Consider the following 20,288-nt stretch of genomic DNA (forward strand, 5'->3'; position numbering starts at 1 on the left):
AGAGAGAGAGAGAGAGAGAGAGTGTGTGTGTGTGTGTGTGTGTGAGAGAGAGAGAGAGAGTGTGTGTGTGAGAGTGTGTGTGTGAGTGATAGAGAGAGAGTGTGTGTGTGTGAGAGAGAGAGAGTGTGTGTGTGTGTGTGTGTGTGTGAGTGATAGAGAGAGAGAGTGTGTTTGTGTGTGTGTGTGTGTGAGTGTGTGTTTGTGTGTGAGAGAGAGTGTGTCTGAGTGTGTGTGTGTTTGAGTGTGTGTTTGAGTGAGTGAGAGAGAGTGTGTGTGTGTTGTCTGAGGACACAGTAATGAACACTCTCTAGTTGTGTGATATCTTTACATTTCTGAAGAATAATCCTCTTTTTCCAGCTCAGCTCAGCCAGAAGACGATCATTAGTGCTGTTAGATCAGCGTCGTGTGGCAGAAACCACACAAATCTGTCTCTGATCCTCACACTGTCAGGATGACACTCTAAACTATAATTCACTTATTTTGTGTCTGTTTATTAACAGCACATTAGTCATGTGTGTGTTATCAGTAATGTTCAGAATATAATATATAGATTACAGGTATATATGTTATTTGGAAATATTCTCATAACCAGAAGAAATAAATCTGAACATAACAGGGTTATATTTGACTAAAACTAAAACCATTAAAATTGTCTTAAATAAGCATAGACTGAAATCAAATATAAAGTATATTTCAGCTTGTTCCAAAGGCAACTTTTACATTTTCATTTAATTTAATTTGATCGTACTGAAATAACAACTTAAACTGAAATACAAAAATGAGAAAAGCATACAATAATATAACTAAAACAGAAATTATAGAAATAAAAATAAAATCTAGTTCCAAATATGAATAGAAATTAAATACTAAAACGACTCTGGAGCATTAAAAAAGAGTCTCAGTGTGTTATTAGTGATCTTCTGCCATCTAGTGGCTGATTTGATACATTAAATAATGATTTTTTTTTTTTTATTATTATTATTATGTATATTATTGTAGTATGTATTAATATGTTGAACTTTTCATTCTCATTTTAGTTTAAATAATGTCATTGTTTTTGTCATATCTATTTTTTAATTAGCTTTCATTTATTTTTAATCCCATTTTAGTAACTTTAGTAATTAAATATTTTTATTAATTTTCACTTTTCATTCTACGTCTAGTTTAAGTAATTTAATTGTACTTTCTCATTTTTATTTCTTTAAAATATTCATATTTATTTTCTTTTTTTTTAACTTATTTCATTTTATTTTTTAATGTAAATATTTTAGCCAGTTTCCAGTGCAACATTTATAATTTAAATTAATTTTTAATCTAGTACTTCAATTTAATTTGATTTGATTTTATACGTCACTTCATGCGCTCCTCCATGCCGATCATGTCTTGAGGAGCAATATTTGGGGAGAATCTGATTTGCATTGGAAAGCTGTGAGGTGTCTTAAGGGAGAGATATAAAAAGTGTTAATTTATGGATGAAATCCCTGCGAGCTGCTGTGAGAACATGAATATTCAAATGTTCATCACAACATTGTCTTAGATTTAGTCTTCTAGGATTTTGTTTGAAATTCAGCTTTGACTTGTTGATTGTTTACTACTGAAGTAATGTATTCCTGAAGTGTTCTTCATATCAATAACTTTATTCACTGTAAACACTTCTTGAGTTTTCCAGTAAATCTACATGTTAGACTGACAATAATGCATTGACCCAACCAGGCTTATTACAGTTCATTATAAATAAATACTTATTCTATAATATTTACTTATAGTAATTGCCAAAGCATCAATTCATTTTTTTTTTTTTTGATGTAATAAAATAACTACAACTTAAATAAAAAAAAAATTAATGACAATAATATCACACAATACAATTATTTAAACATCAGTTAAAATAAATAAATAAATTTTTCTAAATGTTAATAAAAACTAGCATCTCAGATGCTATAAGGTTTTGTTTAATAACTATATTATTTTACATTCGGCATTTATTAATCTTAATTAATATTCAGCATTTACGAATAGCTACATCAATAAAAAATCAAAAGTTGCATTTTTTTACATTAGTTAATGCACTGAACTAACATGAATATTAACATTTTGATTAATTGACATTAATAAATTAAATTAGTTGCTGTTAAAACATAATTATTTAAATAGCTTTTATCTCTTTATTTTCCATTTTAATTTTGTGCTTTAGTTTTTTTTTTTTTTTTCAGTTTTTTTATCCATTAAGCTTTCATTTATTTTTTTATTTCAGTTTTAGTCATGTTAATGAATTAGTTTAATTTAAATTTTTTATGTAATATTTATTTTATTTCAACTTACAGTAAATAAAACGTAAAAAATAGTGAATTTTTACACAATATTTTTTATGAAAAATATTCAAATTACAGTTTTTTTTTATAACAATAACAACACTGTTGTGAATGTATTGTGCTGTTCCTTTATAATATCATCTCAATGATACTAAAATAACACAACAAACATTATCATCATAAACACAGCTGCTTTTTGTGAGTTTCCCAGCATGCACTGCGGCACAGCTAAATCATGCAGCTACTGTTAAAGGGTTAGTGGATGTTTATAATAATCTGGATCATCATCATTTAAATCGTGATATTCTGGGTTGAATAATTAGGCCAGTTTGCTTTCCGTTTACTTGTAGTTTAGGCTGTTAAAAATTCTCTCGTAACAATAAAATTCTTGTAATGTAGGACAGTTTTGTTACAGGAGGTTGTTTCTGAATAATCTTTACTGCCTATAAATAAATGAAAAATTTCACAAACAGTTCCAGATAAATGGATCAAATGTACAATTTTAAAATAGAAAAACTGAAATATATGGAAAGCATCTTTTTATCTCATAATTCTGACTCTTGCAAAAAAAAAAAAAAAAAAAAAAAAAAAAAAAAAAAAGAGCCATAATTACAAGATGAAGAGTTATTATTATTATTATTACTATTATTATTATTATTATTATTATTATTATTTACTTATGTTATTATTGCATGGTGGGAAGAATCTACTATATTTTCTTGCAAAACATAATCTTTGTTTTATAAACACCTTTTATGCTACTCATAGTATTCTTTAATACTCATAATTTAATATTCAGATGTGATGGTACAGGAATACTGTAAACCTTCAGTGCCCCAGTGTAGGGAAGACCGGGGCTAGTTGTCACACTCTTTACCAGTCAATATTTCTCAGGTTAGCTTAATTTTATCACTAAATTATCAATCTGGGAACCTTCTGTATATTGATATTAAGAAAAAAATCGTTTTATATATATATATATATATAGAGAGAGAGAGAGAGAGAGAGAGAGAGTTGTTGAGATATCAAACATCCTTCCACAATATCGCTGTTTATTTATTTATGTACTTATTTGTTGTCCAATTTAGGAAGATGGAACACAAATGTAAAAATGTAAATGTTAAATACACTTGTGACAACTTGCCCCCTTATCAATGTGACCGCACACAGAACCGTTTCTTTATAAGGATTTATCACTCTTTCGCAGTTTTATCGCTTTAGAGACCTTCTAGAAGCGAATTATGTCAGATATTGTAAGGGGAAGCGCTTATGACGCATCTGCGAGTCACACTGAGTGAAACAGTGTCGCGTGCGCGCGCAGCTGCTGAAGACGCTCGCGCCTCGCGTAGTAATCGCGTCGTTACTATGGCAGCAGAGTTGGTAAACTCCCCGGTTGCCATCGGTTATCGATCCGCGGAAGAATCGCCGGCGCGTGACTGATCTGAGCGAGTCCTTCGGCGTGACGCGACGCGGCGCGCGCGTTACCGGGAGAGCGCGAGAGGACCCGAGGCTCCAGCTGCTCCGGGATCGATCGGGACGCGTTATGGGGACGCTCGGGAGCGCCGCAGCCGTCCTGGATGAGGAAGAGGAAGAGGAAGAGGAGAAGAAGCGCGGAGCTGAGCGTCTCCCTCCACTGCTCGAGGACGAGGTCAGTCTGATTGATCGATTGATTGATTGACAGGTGATTGACAGGGTCTCACGAGGACATTGTGAAGAAATGCTGATATTACATATGTAAAATATTACTATAACACACACATATATGCATATGAAAAATAGGTATTAAAATATACTATATAATTTTTATATTATGAAATTGTATATAAATATAAAATATTACAATATTATATTTAAAATATAAAATCTAATAATTAATATGCATTTCTGCATATATGTAAAATAGGTGTTCCTTTTGTATAATATATATGTATGTGTGTGTATATATATATATATATATACACACACACAAACACACACAAATGTATACAAATATATAATTTTAGAAAAATTATATACATATCTAATTATTAATATAATATTTTATCATTATTATAAAACATTTATAATTATTCTGTAATTGTTATAAATAAAACAAATAATGTGTTATTAAATATATGTAAAATATTAGGCCTATATATATATATATATATATATATATATATATATATATATATATATATATATATATATAAAACATATTTATTTACACTTTTTTCATGTCACTATATATTTATACCATGTATGTTTTTTTTTTCTTCTTTTTTTTTTTTTACTTTGATTATGGATGTAAATACTATGGTACGTGAATATTAAATTCTTTCTGTACCATGGTATTGCCATCACTTTACTATGATACCACAGCAGTACTAAAAGTGGAAAGAGGGTTAGCGCCTGGTTTTTTTAAAAATACATATTTTATGCAAGTATTTCAACTCCCTGAGGAACAAACATGTAAGCGTTTACAGAGATGCCATTGAAGATCGCTTCTCATGATGACCTACTTATAAACATGATTGTGAAGTGTGAGGTTCAGGACAATCTTAAGTAGGCCGGTGTGTGTGAGAGATTGCAGGGAGGTTCGGGAGAAATGCTCTGTTCTCACGGGAGATTGTCTATTTACAGGTTTGTGCCCATACAGCTGCATGAGACGGCAACTTTATGCCCTAAAAACACGTTATTGTTCAGCTACTAGTGAATAAACACACTCTTTTCTCTGAGAGTCAAGTCATGTGTTACTCTGTTGTGTTACAGTAACTATAAGTGACAACGAAAACAGTGCAACCGTATCATTTATTCATACTGCAGTGCATGCTGGGAAGCTAAGAGCCAGCATTGCAATACAGACGTGACATTATTACAGTTAAAGCTGCAGTGCGTGATGTCTGTGTCTCTGTACTGTAAATACAGCATCACTAAATGCAATGGGAATAATGATTGTTTGTAGAAAGTTTGTGAGGTGATTTAATGATTATGTAGCTAGTAATTAATCTATAATTAAACAAGCCTTTGCATATAATATTGAAGACTTTACAGCATAATACTGTGACTTCATCTCTTGGCCCTGTTTACAACGAAAGTCACCGTTATTTAATTGTATTAACTCCTAACGTAACAATTACAGCAAATTAGCAATTAGGGAAATATTGAGAATTATTTTTTTTTTTTAAACAGTGACATGTACTCTAAAAACATCATTCTTTGTTACTTTATTACATGCTTTTATCCTAGTTGTAATGTTATATATTTGTTTGCTTATAGTTAAATTTAAATGTCAATCAATGTCTTAAATGATTTTGCATAATATTTAGTTTCTGTTAAGCTACTTCTACTATCACCCTACTTATAATAGTGTTTTTATATCACTTTATTTGTATGTTTATTTAAATATATTTAATATTTAAATTTAATATATTTTAATTCAGTATTTTTTTAATCTCATTTGTATTTATTTATTTGTTTGTTTAATTTATTTACTTTATTTTAATCCAATTGTTTATTTTGATCTAATGTTTTAATTATTTTAATCTAATTTCTAAATATTTTTTAAAGGCATCTTTATAGTTACTTGTACAAAAGACCACATTTATTCTGTCAAAATGAATATTTAATGTATAATGTTATTTGGAAAATATTTAGTTTCTATTCAGTCACTTTATTGTGCTACTTTCATCCTCACTGTTATAGTACTTAGTTTCTTTATTTATTTTTTATCTTCTTATTTTTACTTCATTTTTTCCTCAAATTTTGATTATTATTTTTTATTTTATTTTATTAAGTATTTTGTATTACTTATTTACATTTAAACTTTTTACGAACTATGACATCATCACTGACATGGGCTTGTTTTTGGATCACAAATCAGATCCTTCTGAAGCGGGAGAATATTAATTTGCTATTTATTAAGCAGATTAAGTGCAAAAGTCTTTAAAGATCATCTTGGAGTAAATCTTCTTATGACTTCCATCTGTGAAGATGAATCTGTTATCTAACCATGATTTGATTATTTCCTTATAAAGGAAAATGACTATGCATGAAGTTTGGCTTGTAAGCATATTAGTAACTGCATAACAATGTCCCAGCATCATCAGTGAGGCGTTTTCTTCGGAGTGTGTGAAAATGTAGTTTAGACCCGACTTTAGAGGAAAACATACAGCTGTCCTTCATATATCTGCCAAACACACATTCCCCATGGAAATGAAATTAGGAATTGGAGCACAGTGATGTACAGATACTGCTGACATCATAGTGGAACTTATTACAATCTGTGCTTTGTCATCTGAGGAATATTCCACTGCAGTTAATGGGTCGATGGAGTTTTGTACTGTATGTGTATGTAGATATAGATGATTTAATGTTTTTGAAAGAAGTCTCGTCTGCTCATCAAAGCTGCATTTATTTGATCAAAAACACAGTCAAAATTGTGAAATATTATTACAGTTTAAATAACTAATAACATAGTAAAATAGTTATTTAAATAACTATTTGAATATATTGTAAAATGTCATTTATTGTTAAATTTAAATTAAATTAAATTAATTATAAAAATTATAATATAATATTATATATATATATATATATATATATAATATATATATATAATTATAATATTAAATAATATATATATATATATATATATATATATATATATATATATATATATATATATATATATATATATAATTATAATATCTAATATCTAATTTAATTAATTTTAATTTAATTTAACAGTAAAATAGTTATTTAAATAACTATGTGAATATTCTGTAAAATGCAATTTAATGTTATGATTATTATCAGCATTGTCTTGTCCAGTCAAAGTCACATGATCCTTCATTAATCATTCTGATATGCTGCTGTGTTATTTTATATATTTATTAGGGGTCAACCGATTATCGGCACCAATATTAAGCTTTTTATGCTTATCAGTATCTGTCATTTACGAAACCGATTTGCCGATAAAATAATTTAAAAGCATTTAAACAAAGTTTTTGTCAGAGCCCTTGATATTCTTAATTTTGACATTACTTTTCATTTTTAAACCAGACATTTATGTCGGTTTAAAATATTGGTTAGCTGTCTACTTGATCTGTTATAATCGGTATCGGCATCAGCTATTAAAATAATTAGTGCATTATTATTATTTTTGCATTAAACTAGATTAATGCAAACATGTTTTCATTAGTTTCAAAGATTTTTGATCCCATACATGTGTGCATTTGTGCATGCATGAGTCTGATCTCTCAGTATGTGCCTTCCATCCTCAGGAGAACGTGTCTCTGGCTGATATTCTGTGTCTGCGGGAAGGTGGGCTGTCGGAGCAGGAGTTGTGGGCGGTGTGTGTGGAGTGTGTTTGTTCTCTCCAGAGCATCGGCCTCTCGCCGCTCTTTCACACCCTCTGTGTTACGCCCGACACGCTGGCCTTCAACGCTCATGGTAATGTGTGCTTCATGGAGCAGCTCAACGGTGAGTCACCAGCTGCATGAGTCAAACTAACACTCAGCACTCACTTTAGTCACGAAACATTGCTTTTAATGCATATCTCTAATGAATGGTTTTGACAGACATGATCTTTTGAAATCGACAGCGCTCTGTCTTCATAAGTGTGATTTTTCATGTGCACCTCACATGCTGTTCCATTGTAAAGATAATGGATGCATTCGTTTGCATAATGATAGCATGTATGACACCCTCCTACGAGTGTAAAAAGCATTGATTATTTGACATTGGAAAAGTGCACATGTATTCAACTGCGTCTGCAGCAATTCATTTGATCACATTGCTACCTTAAACAGCTCCATTAAGCCTTTAGCCCAAAAGAGCACATATTTGGAATGATAAATTCTCATATGTTCATGCTAGAGGTCGACCAATAGTAGATTTTTGCCGATACTGGACCACACCGGCCGATACCGATTAATCGACCGATATTAAAATAATTGAACGAAAACAGTGCTTTACTAATAAAAAATACATTACTGAACCTACTTTGTACGTAAATAACAATATTATTGAATATTATTCATATATTGACCTTTAAATTAATTAACTACTGTTAACAGAAGAAACTTAAAAATATTAGTAGATGTAGACATTAACACACTATCTAGTTGGCCATAATTTAATATCTGCACAAAGGCAATAGCATTGAAATTGCATGTATATGAATATTGTATGCATACTCTCACACCTATATAATCAAAATAACAAAATATGGCAATTGCACACTGGGCAAAAAGCGCAATGCTAAGCCGACAATCAGCCAAAGCATCAGTGATTCCTCCACTAGGGGTCGCTCTCACTCTCTTACTGTAGAATGACAGCAGAGCTTCTCAGCCGCTTCAGCAATGAACAAAACCCGGAAAACTATCGGCATGGACATTTTTCCGATAACCAATAGTTCCAGCAATCAAATATCGGTGCCGATTAATCGGCAAAACCGATACATCGGTCAACCTCTAGTTCACACATAATTACTTTACAGAGTATTACTTTATTACTTTAGTTTTTGAGCATTCTCTCAAAAACTACAGTGGAGCAGAAATGTAATCAAAATTAATTTAACTTAGCTTATTTGGCGCTTGACGAGTGTTAATTACTGGCCCAAACAAATACGGCGTCCTGTAATGCGTGAAATATTGTCACTGTGTGTTTTCCAGTGAAATCACAAATGTAAGTCCAAAACCATCAAGGAAAAAGGTCTAGATCTGCTTCAGGTCTCACAGGTGAAGATTGAGACTAAGAACTATATAAAAGCAACCACTGGTTTCGTCCTCTAACCCATTTCTCAATGGCTGCACTGCATGCTGTCTAAATATACCGATGGCATAACCCTGAGGAGCTTCTGGAGGATCTTACATACTCAGGAGGAGAAAGCCTGGCCTATTTCAGCTGCAGAGCTCTGCAGAAGCGTCTGGAGGAGAATGTGAATCCTCTTCAGCCTGGCCTAGTTAGACTAAGACTCACTTACTTACTTACAGAGAGAGAGCAATGTAATTAAACATCAGCGCCAGAGCGTTTGATCATTCTGCCCTTTTGTGTCTTTTTTAGAGAACTATTATTAGAGCACATGCATCTGTGCTTTCTTTCATGTCTTATCAGTTTGTGTGATTTCTATCTCTCATGACGTATTGCATGAAGATGCATTGCTCAGATTCGACTGAGTTTGTGGAAGTGTAAGAATCAAGTTGATTTTGTTGTTTTGTCCTTGTTCTCAGATGATCCTGACGGCTGTTTTGTTCCTCCAGAGTTTGATAAGACTGGAAGCACATTTGAGGTGAGAAAGCATGAATCCAGGAGCTTGTTATGAACACGCATTACAAATATACAGTCGTACTGGTACTGTAACTTATCCTGAAAGAAGGCATATAATATATATATAATATATATATTTTTTATATTAATTGCATTATACATCAAGATTATTTTATTAAATAAAAACAAAAATAAAAATAAATGTTACTTGAAATACATGTAAAATAAATGTTGATATAAAATAAAAAACATAATGTATTTAAAAATAAAATATTTCAAATAAAATCTAAAAGTTTTTCATTTTTTTTTTTTTTTTCATTTTTAGTTGGTTTAACATGATGAAATAAATGAAATAAAAATGTATAAAACTTTATAGAAATGTAAAAAAAAATTCTAATGTCAAAACAACAAAATTACTAAAACTTTAAGTAAAATTAAAATTAAACAGAAAATACAAAAATAAATAAATAATTCAAAATATTAAAATAAACTATATTAGTATCTCAAAGTGTAACTTATATATATATATATATATATATATATATATATATATATATATATATATATATATATATATATATATATATATAAAACACAATATTTAGCTTTTCATGTTAATTGCATTAGAAACCAAGATTAAGATGTATTTTACCTTAAAAAAAAAAAAATTACAAAACACAACAATAAAAATATATATATATATATATATATATATATATATATATATATATATTGCTTGTCATGTGTATTGGATTAGTCACCAAGATTATTGTTCATAAAACTGAAAAACGTAATAAACTTCATCTGAAAAATAAAATCACTGAAATAAAAATGTATCAAAACTATTAAAAAAGCTAATAAAACTGAAAAAAATACAACACAATTACTAAAAAATGTGAGTAAAATTAAAATGATGTATTTTTAGGAATATTACCGATCATAATATATCTGTAAAAGGTGTGTGAATGATGCTGATGAGCCATGACACACAGATATGATATTATATGAATCATAAGCCCTCAGGACTGTGATCTGTGAGCCAAAACATTTAACTTCCAGCTAATTACACACGAGCACAAAGATGTCCGTGTCATAATATCACATGCAAACAACCCACTGGCTTCTATATTATATGTGTTTATAATCCATAACTCTGTACTGTATTAAACATCAATCGTGTGAGAACCACGAGCCAGAAAGACTGGAGGCGGCTTGCTTTTCTGAGATGAAAGACCTTACGTAATGTTTCTTTCAGAAGGGGAAGAAACAGATTTTTAATTTTAAACACAAGTTGAGGATGTTTTTTGAAATGCTGATGATGGGATGCATTTTAGCTTCAGGTGTATGCAATCACGATGTTTTTTACTGGGCTGTTTGCTGCATTTCTGATCTTAAGTCAGCTTTGATGGAGAGTACAGACTGCTGCATGCTGACCAATAAAACACTGATTAATGAGAAGAAAATATATCTGATAGAATATTTATTTTTGCATGTTCGTTACATCATTTTAATAGTATTTGTATTTGCATAATCATAAAATATTTTTAATTTTATACTTAATATACTTCTCTTTTTTTAGATGGAGGCCCTTTTAGCATGTTTATTAATGTTAATTACATAATTTTATTAAATGTTGTCATTTAAATTGTATACCTTATACTTCATGTTTTTATTTTGATGTTCATAACATAATTTTTATAATATTGTTTTAATTTTCTTTACATAATTTTGTAATTTTAATTTTATATTTTATTTTTATACTTCATATATTTTTTTAATGAAGGGATTCACTTATTTTAATTATTTTATTGCATGTGTATAGCATATTTTTTATGTTTTGCGTGTCATTTGAATAATTTTGTAATTAAATTTTAATAATGCTATAATTAAAAATATTTATACATAATTTTTTATAATTCATATGTATATTTATTTATTTATTTTCAGATGGAGACTTATCTCATCATTTTATTTATTGATTTACATCTTCATTCCATAATTTAAGTAACTTTGTCATTTTAATGATATACGTTAAATACAATGTTATTTAATTTCATGTTCATTGCATTATTTGCTCATTTAATATTTCATTTTTAGGGTGACTAGTTTTTTCCGACTACACAAGGAAAATAGCCTTACTGAACTAATAAATAAAATAAAGAACAAAATACATTTGCAATTTTTTATTGTACAAAATCAGGCTCATAATGCACATCTAGTGGACCAGATGCAGGTTTGCAAACTGAAAATATTTAAATGCTGTCAAGAAATATTGTTTCTGTCTCTCTCTGTCTCTCTGTCAGGGTCACATGTTCTCGTTAGGCTCCACCCTGTGGGCGGCGCTGGACTCTGTGTCGGAGGCGGAGCTTCAGGTGGAGTTGAGTGAAGAGAGCAGGTGTTTGCTGAAGCAGATGCAGCGAGAGAAACCTGAGGATCGACCACCAATCCAGGTTCAGCACATTCTTCTCATCGTTAATATAACATACAAATCTACATACATTGTATATCTACATTAAGTTAAACTAAATGAGAATATTAATTTTGCTTAGGCAACTAACTGAAATAAAATAAGTTTAAGCTTTTTTATATATTTTATTTCATTTCAGTTATTGTTTATTTTATTTCAAGTTACTAAATATTTTTTTTATGTTTTTAGTTTAACTAATAATACTGCTGTCAAGTATTTTTAACAATTAAAATAAAACACTATTAAAAATCGAATAAATAAAATTGATATCAGAGAATAATGTAATAATAATAATAATAAAATAATTAATAATTGATGAATAATAAGACATATACAAATTAATTTAAAAGGTTATATATATATATATATATATATATATATATATATATATATATATATATATATATATATATATATATATATATATATAAATCTTTTTTTTTACCTGCGTGTCGTGACCATTAACTGACATTCAGAGAAGAGTAAATTATATAAACTACATATTTTATATTTTATTTGTTTGTCTGCATGTCATGTGACCATTATCTGATCAGAGAATAATAAATAATACAAATATTTTATTAGTTTACCTGCATTGCAACCATTATCTGACATCAGAGATTAATAAGAAAAAAATACATTTGAATAATACATAAAATTAAATAATTAAAAATTACAAGTTTTTTGTTCATATATATATATATATATATATATATATATATATATATATATATATATATATATATATATATATATATATATATATACACACACACACACACACACATATATGTGTTTATATAATTCAGTATTTAAAATATACAATATGAATCGTTTCAGGGTGATTAGACGTAGTAAAGAGACAGATTTGTCTCTGTTGTTTAACGTCTCTGTCTTCAGGATCTTTTCTCTCAGGCCGAGGCTGTTCTCGGTGACGTCTCGTCTGCAGTCATCTGCCGAAAACTGTCTTCCATCGGCCGAAGAGTCCTGTCCATCGAGTCCATCGCTGCTCTGCAAGGTGTGAGCTCATCACACACTGCATCTCATGCTCTGGGAGGAATCACAAGGGCTTTAGGAGCTGATCATTCAACACAAAAATGGCAATAAAATACCTAAAAGTGTCATAAGGCATATTTATATTTTTAATGATTAAAATAAAATACTATAAAAATATATTAAGTATTGCAATTATTGTATGTTTACATGCAACCAACTTCTGACATCAGACAATAATAAATAATTAAAAATAATAAATAATACAATTATTTTGTTAGTTTACCTGCATGCCATTTGACATCAGAGAATATTAATAATGTAAAAAAATAATAATAATTACCAGCATTATGTGACAATTAACTGATGTCAGAGAATAATAAATAATAAAAAAGTAATAAATAATACAATTATTTTGTTAGTTTACCTGCATGCCATTTGACATCGGAGAATAATATTAATAATGTAAAAAAAAAAAAAAAAAATGTTTACCAACATGACCATTAACTGATGTCAGAGAATAAAAAAATAAAAAATAAAATAGATGCATAATAATAAAAATATTTATTTTTTAACCTTAATGTCATGTGACCATTAACTGACATCAGAGAATAATAAAACAATAATTATTAGTTTACTTGCATATAATGTGACCAATATCTAGAGATTCTACAGATTAATAAATGATAAAAAGTAATAAAAAATATTTTATTAGTTTACCTGCATGTGTCATGAAAACCATGAACATGCAATTTTTTTTTTAAATAATTAAAATGATTATTTTTAAACTTAAATATCAAGTTTGTTAGCTCAGAAAGGGTGTGTGAATCCCTGATCTAGTTTCATAGCACGCTCAAATCGATCCGTCTGTTCACAGATGGATGGGAGAAATGCAGTTTCCAGTTTCTGGATCTCAGAGCCTCGAGATCGAACTCCATGGAGCATCCCGCCGGAGACCGGACCATGATGAGAAACTACTCGTCTGATTCATACGACGGTGAGGAGCTGCTGCTGAGACGCAGAGGTCTGGTCTGGTCCGGAGGTTCGGCCGAGCTCTCTCCAGACAGCAGGTCTCAGAACAGTTCTCCGGTGCACAGGAGGAGTCAGGAGAGGAGGCCGGGGAGAGCCAGGAGAGCCCTGAACCGCTCCTGCTCCGTCCCGGACTCCAACAACCCCCCGGCGCTCTCTCCTCCGTCCCACACGCCCATCAGCATGATGATGGCTGACCTGTCCGAGATCACGGAGGAGGAGGGCTGGAGCGGGAGCCTGCGGAGGACCAAACCCAGGGATTCAGACTCGGAGGGAGCGTGTGAGACGGATCAGACTGAAGCAGCAGGAGCTCGAAGCCCCTCGTCATCTGAACACGGAGACACAGAAGTGCACGGCTCCAACATCGTCAACAAATCTGTGTTGTGCCTGAAAGAGGAATCTCAGAATCAGGTGCGTTTGGTGAAGCAAAACAGTCCAAATATGACTGTTTTTGTTCAATTAAGGCGATACACTTCAGGTAAGGCCATTGCTTTTACATGCAGTTTTTACATTTTGGACTATTTCGCTTCCATAACATGCTTTCTGTGTATTGAGCCTAATTTCCATCATGCAATAAAAACATAAGGTAATTGTTTTTATCTAACAATTTTAAATTTATATCTCACAGTTTTTAAAAATTTGTAATTCTGAATTTATTTCTCACTTCTTGATTATTTCATGCAATTCTGAGTTTATATCTAATAATACATTTTTTTCATGCAACTATGAGTTTATCACCAACAACTAGATTTTTTTTTCTTTCCTATTTTGTTCCCATTTCTCGTAATTAGATTTTGTTTTTTAATTCTGAGTTTATTTATCCTTATTAGATTTTTTTTTTTTTATTCTGATAATATTTCTCATAATCTTAATTTTTTTCTTGGAATTTCGAGTTTATTTTTCAAAATTTTTTTTTTTTTTTTTTTTTTTTACAGTTATGAGTTTTTTTCCACCATTTGATATTTTTTTTTAATTATTATTCTGATATTATTTCTCGAAATTAGATTTTTCATGCAATTCTGAGTGAATTTCCCACAATTTGTTTATTTATTTATTTTTCGCATTCTGAGTAGAAAATTCTCAGTTGCGTACAAAATCCTTATAATAGTGAGATATAAAGTCAGAATTCTGAGAAGAAACAGAGGGGCGAAAAAACTCCTAAATGTATTTTGATATTTTTTATTCCATGATGGTAACTAAAAAACAGAATTTGCAAGATATGAACTCAGAAATCAGAAAGAAAGAAGTCAGAATTGTGAGATAAAAAGTGTAATTACTTTATTGTTATTATTATTTGTATTCTTTGGTGGAGATGTACTATTCAATCTTTCAGACAATTGAAAAAAATTGACATTTAAGTGTTTATTTTATTGCACATTATATATGTGCATCCATAGATTTCGTTTTATTACAAGTCTTTAAAACCTGTGAGTTTTTTCTCCTCTCCAGTAACACGTTTTTTACCCTATATTGTATATTGAAGTGTCCTAACTTAATCCCAGGACTAAATCCAGCACTCATGTTGATGTAAAATCATATTGTGTGTTATTTTCTTTGTCTCTTTCTCAGTGGATCTCTTTGCGAGATCTTCTCTCGCTCTCTTCTCAGCCGTTCTCAGTCAGTGAGCTCTGGGCTTTATGCTTCACGTGTCTCTCGACGCTACAGACCTACATCGACCTCCCAGGTCAGTCGTGCACACACAAGATACTCCGCTTTGTCTTGATTTAGGTATGATGTCCATAGTACATTTATACTGATGGACAGTTCACCCAAAAATGAAAGTTGTATTTGTTTTTCCATACTATGGGAGTCAGTGGGGACCGGCAACTGTTCGGTAGCTGATGATATTGCATTTAAAATCAGGGTTGCATTTAATATTATTTATTTACATTTATTTAAAATAACTGTGCTGTGTTACATTAGACTACCTGTGTCTGGACTCTGTGTATGTGGGCTGTGAAGGAGAGATGCTGTTTCTGAGACCTAAAAACTCAGGTAGGAGAACTACAGAACATCTCATTACCATCACAACAGCTGTCGAGTCGATATTAAAGCGAGTCAATATTAAATCAGAACGAACTTTATCGACTTTAGAACATTCAATTATTATATTTTTATTAGTTTATTAAAACGATGTTCCTTTATTCCTTCTCAGCCTCCTGTGATGCATTTTTTCTGGCTCCTGAGTTTCAAGAACATGGAATTGTGACAGAAAAGGTCTGTCTAGTGACACATTGTGGTCTATTTGAATGAATGTGGTTTACAGTGTGTGTTTGCTCGTCTCTAGGCGTGTGTGTATGGGGTCGCAGCTGTTCTCTGGGCTACGGCCAAGTTTCATTTGTCTCCCGATCAAAAGCTGGCCATGCCGAGAAAACTCAAGAGGCTTCTGCTTGAGATGGCCAAAAGAACTCCAATCGAAAGACCTTCTATTGAAATGGCGAAAAAGGTACTTGCGAATCATTTAGTCATTTAAAACGTACATGCTGGAGTCAAATTTGAGTCTTTCACTCTAAAACATAGGATAAGATTATAAAAGAGTATTATATTTATAAAAAAGTCAATATTTCATCAATAATATAATTTTGATATAATCTGTTGACAGTTATTTTTTATAATTATTATTTGTGTTTTATTATTATTTTATTATGAATAATTTTTTGTATAATTAATGTATACTTTTCAAGAACTATAGTTAGATTGTGTATAATTATATTTATTATAAATAAAATAGTTTTTATATGCAAAATTAATATCTATTTATTTATAAATAATTATATTTATTATAAAGAAAAATAATGGCTATTTTATAGCAATTATATATATATATATATATATATATATATATATATATATATATATATATATATATATATATATATATATAGCTCAAAACATTGAGAATTTTTTAAAATATATTTTTATAAGCATTTTGTCCAGAAAGGATGATTTTAATTACTAAATTAAAGTAATAAAACTTATATGCAGAATTTTCATATTTTTTTGCATATATTAATGCAAATTTGGGGCAGGATTTAGTGTAATTGTTATGAGATTAATGTCAAAAAGTAATTAGAGTGTTAATGGTCATAGAATCGACTGATCATTAAGACTTATTAAGAGTTTCTCTATGCAGTCCAAGCATGTCTTGTTTTTTCATCTAAACACATGTTCTGTTCTCTCTCGTAACACATCCAGGCTGTTTAATGTGCTAATGTGCTTTATGTCGGCTCTTATGTTCTAGTCGTGCCGTGATTACCTCTCCCGCCAGGGAACGAATGCCGAGAGCGTGTGGACACAGATCATCATCCGTGTTCATCAGGTGAAGCGTCACACTTATTTCATTCAGAGGATCTGTGCAGATGCAGATCTGAAGGAGTCACACGTGGGCAGGGTTTCATCAGTCCTGTGATCTTGTTTTCTGTGAGAGTGTCTGTGTGTTTCACCCGCCGTCGACTGTCTGGCACAGAAACATCAAACATCAATAGTCAATAGTCAATGACTGATTTTGTTCAGAGGTTGATCTTTCAGCTCTGGAGATTCAGTTGTATTTAAGGCAAGACACCCTGGGTGAATAGGGTGAAGAATAAAGCTAATATTTATCACCATATTTCCCCAGTTGATTGATTGCATTAAAACCTTTTTTTTTTTTTTTGCATTACAAGTTTTCTGAAATTTTATGTTTAAAAAAAGCAAACATGGCACTAAATAATTAAATATACATTCATTTGCATACATTTCCAGAACAGAAATCTGAACATTCAGGTTTAAAATTCTTGTTTGATTTTGTTGAGATTAAATGTTTGTTTTTTTTACAGAGAGGATGTTGGATTTCTCTTTTTATCACTTAAGAATTCAGAAATTTACCATGTTTTTTTATGAATAAAATATTACATCAACAAAACCAGAGGCCCTCGGGAGAAACCAAGAAATAAATGAAACTGAATACAACTGTAAAATTTGGTGAATGTAAGTGTTAACTGGAGTAGAGAAATAACTTTATGTATTGAAATTTAAATACACAGATGTAAAGTCCAATAAAAAGTCAATTGAATTAAATATGAGCAAACCCCTCTATAAAAACCTTCAGAATACAGATAGGAATAAAACTGTAAAATTTGGTGTATGAAAGTGTTACTGAAGTGAAAAAAAAAATTGACTAGAAAGATATGCATTGTAATTGATATCTACAGACGTAAATCGAAAAAGTGCAATAATTAACCAGGTGAATGATATATAAAAAATCCTTCGACAAAAATCTTCAGAATTTAGATAAAAATGAAACTGTAAAGTCTGGTGAATGTAAGTACTGCTGAAGTGGAGAAAAAACTCACAGCATTTAAAGAGATGTATTGTAGTTGAAATCTAAAGACACCAATAGAAGTACAATAATAAAACCAGTGTGAATGATATATGAACAATTCTCTCTATAAAAACCTTCAGAATAGAGATAGGAATAAAACTGTAAAATTTGGTCTATATAAGTGCTACTGAAGTGAAAAAAACAACACTTATTTTAAGAAAATTGACTAGAAATATATGCATTGTAATTGAAATCTACAGACGTAAATCGAAAAAGTGCAATAATTAACCAGGTGAATGATATATTAAAAAAATCCTTCGACAAAAATCTTCAGAATTTAGATAAGAATGAAACTGTAAAGTCTGGTGTATGTAAGTACTGCTGAAGTGGAGAAAAAACGTATCATTTAAAGACATGTATTGTAGTTAAAATCTAAAGACACCAACAGAAGTACAATAATAAAACCATGAACCATGTATATATGAACAATTCCTTCTATAAAAACCTTAACAATATAGAAAGGAATACAACTGTAAAGGTTAGTCTATGTAAGTGTTACTGAAGTTGAGAAAAAACTCATTTTGAGAAAACTGCCTTGAAGGATATGTACTGTAACTGAAATCTACAGACGCAAGTAAAGTCCAACAAAATAAATATTTAAAAGTGCATTTTGCATGTTTTCTTTCCACTAGTCAAAAAATAAAAAAAACTTTTGAAAAGCCATATAACCAAAAACCTTAAAATTTACCTGTGCATGAAAAGCACAGTGTCTTGCCTTAATTGTCAACTTTGCTTCAAATGTTTCTATTCAAATTCTTTGGACAAAAGAAAATATAGAAACTAATGAAGACTAAATCCTATCAGCGTAGCAGCTGTTAGTCCAAACTCTCGTCTGTAACTCTTTCCTGTCTTAATGCATGAACTTCAGTCGACAAGTTTCTCATAATAAGTCTGGTTTTCATTGAAGGCATTCGATGGGAATAGAGATACAGAGGAATGGTCTTCTCCTGAGTGTGCTGAAAACCCATCTGACCCACACTTGGGAGAAGTTAAGACAGGTGCGAATTTGCATTTCTTTACATTTCAGATTAAATAGATAAACTCTCACAAAACCTGTCTAGAATAGATTCTGGTCATATTTCACCCCTCAAATCACAAGAAAGAAGAAGTAATTTTTTGTGCATAAATAAATAAAAAAAATAGTTATAATATTTTCATCAGTTAACCACATTATACCCACTCAAATGACTTATGTTGATTTATATGTATGTATGTGTGTGTGTGTATTACTGTGCAAAAGTCTTTGGCCATCGAAAAAAATAAAACACCCCAGCTCAACCTTTAATTGTATGATTTTTGCCAAATTCACTGATTTACCATTAAGTCCAGGTGAGCTCACTATAAGAGAAATAAACGAAATAATTTAATAATTACAGTGTTTTCACATAGATTTGACCTTTGTTTGAATTGTAATGTGTGTGTATATATATATATATATATATATATATATATATATATATATATATATATATATATATATATACACACACAAACACACAGGTGCTGTTCATATAATTAGAATATCATCAAAAAGTTTATTTATTTCACTAATATCATTCAAAAAGTGAAACTTGTATATTATATACATTCATTACACACAGACTGATATATTTCGAAGTTTTATTTCTTTTAATTTTGATGATTATAACTGACAACTCAAGAAAATTCCAAATTCAGTATCTCAAAAAATTTGAATATAAATTAAGACCAATACAAAGGATTTTTTGAAGTCTTGGCCAACTAAAAAAGTATAAAAATGAAAAGTATGAGTATGTACAGCACTCAATACTTAGTTGTGGCTCCTATTGTCTGAATGACTGCAACAATGCGGCGTGGCATGGAGTCGATCAGTCTGTGGCACTGCTCAGGTGTTATG

At 30.5% G+C, this 20,288-nt stretch overlaps 1 protein-coding gene across 1 annotated transcript in view; it reads left to right on the forward strand.

The window, feature by feature from the left end:
- Nucleotides 1–3,579: 3,579 nt before the first annotated feature.
- LOC113077155 (kinase non-catalytic C-lobe domain-containing protein 1) overlaps nucleotides 3,580–20,288 on the forward strand; it is a 42,605-nt gene continuing 25,896 nt past the window's right edge. Inside the window, exons 1-12 of the mRNA XM_026249612.1 lie at nucleotides 3,580–3,960; nucleotides 7,577–7,775; nucleotides 9,527–9,585; nucleotides 11,867–12,013; nucleotides 12,931–13,048; nucleotides 13,901–14,463; nucleotides 15,622–15,736; nucleotides 15,976–16,047; nucleotides 16,208–16,269; nucleotides 16,340–16,498; nucleotides 17,294–17,371; nucleotides 19,320–19,410. Of these exons, the coding sequence (XP_026105397.1) occupies nucleotides 3,856–3,960; nucleotides 7,577–7,775; nucleotides 9,527–9,585; nucleotides 11,867–12,013; nucleotides 12,931–13,048; nucleotides 13,901–14,463; nucleotides 15,622–15,736; nucleotides 15,976–16,047; nucleotides 16,208–16,269; nucleotides 16,340–16,498; nucleotides 17,294–17,371; nucleotides 19,320–19,410 (1,768 nt within the window). The 5' untranslated portion in view covers nucleotides 3,580–3,855. The remainder of the gene's footprint in view (nucleotides 3,961–7,576; nucleotides 7,776–9,526; nucleotides 9,586–11,866; nucleotides 12,014–12,930; nucleotides 13,049–13,900; nucleotides 14,464–15,621; nucleotides 15,737–15,975; nucleotides 16,048–16,207; nucleotides 16,270–16,339; nucleotides 16,499–17,293; nucleotides 17,372–19,319; nucleotides 19,411–20,288) is intronic.

This window comes from Carassius auratus, unplaced genomic scaffold (genome assembly GCF_003368295.1).
Source record: "Carassius auratus strain Wakin unplaced genomic scaffold, ASM336829v1 scaf_tig00021793, whole genome shotgun sequence".
Lineage (NCBI taxonomy): Eukaryota > Metazoa > Chordata > Actinopteri > Cypriniformes > Cyprinidae > Carassius > Carassius auratus.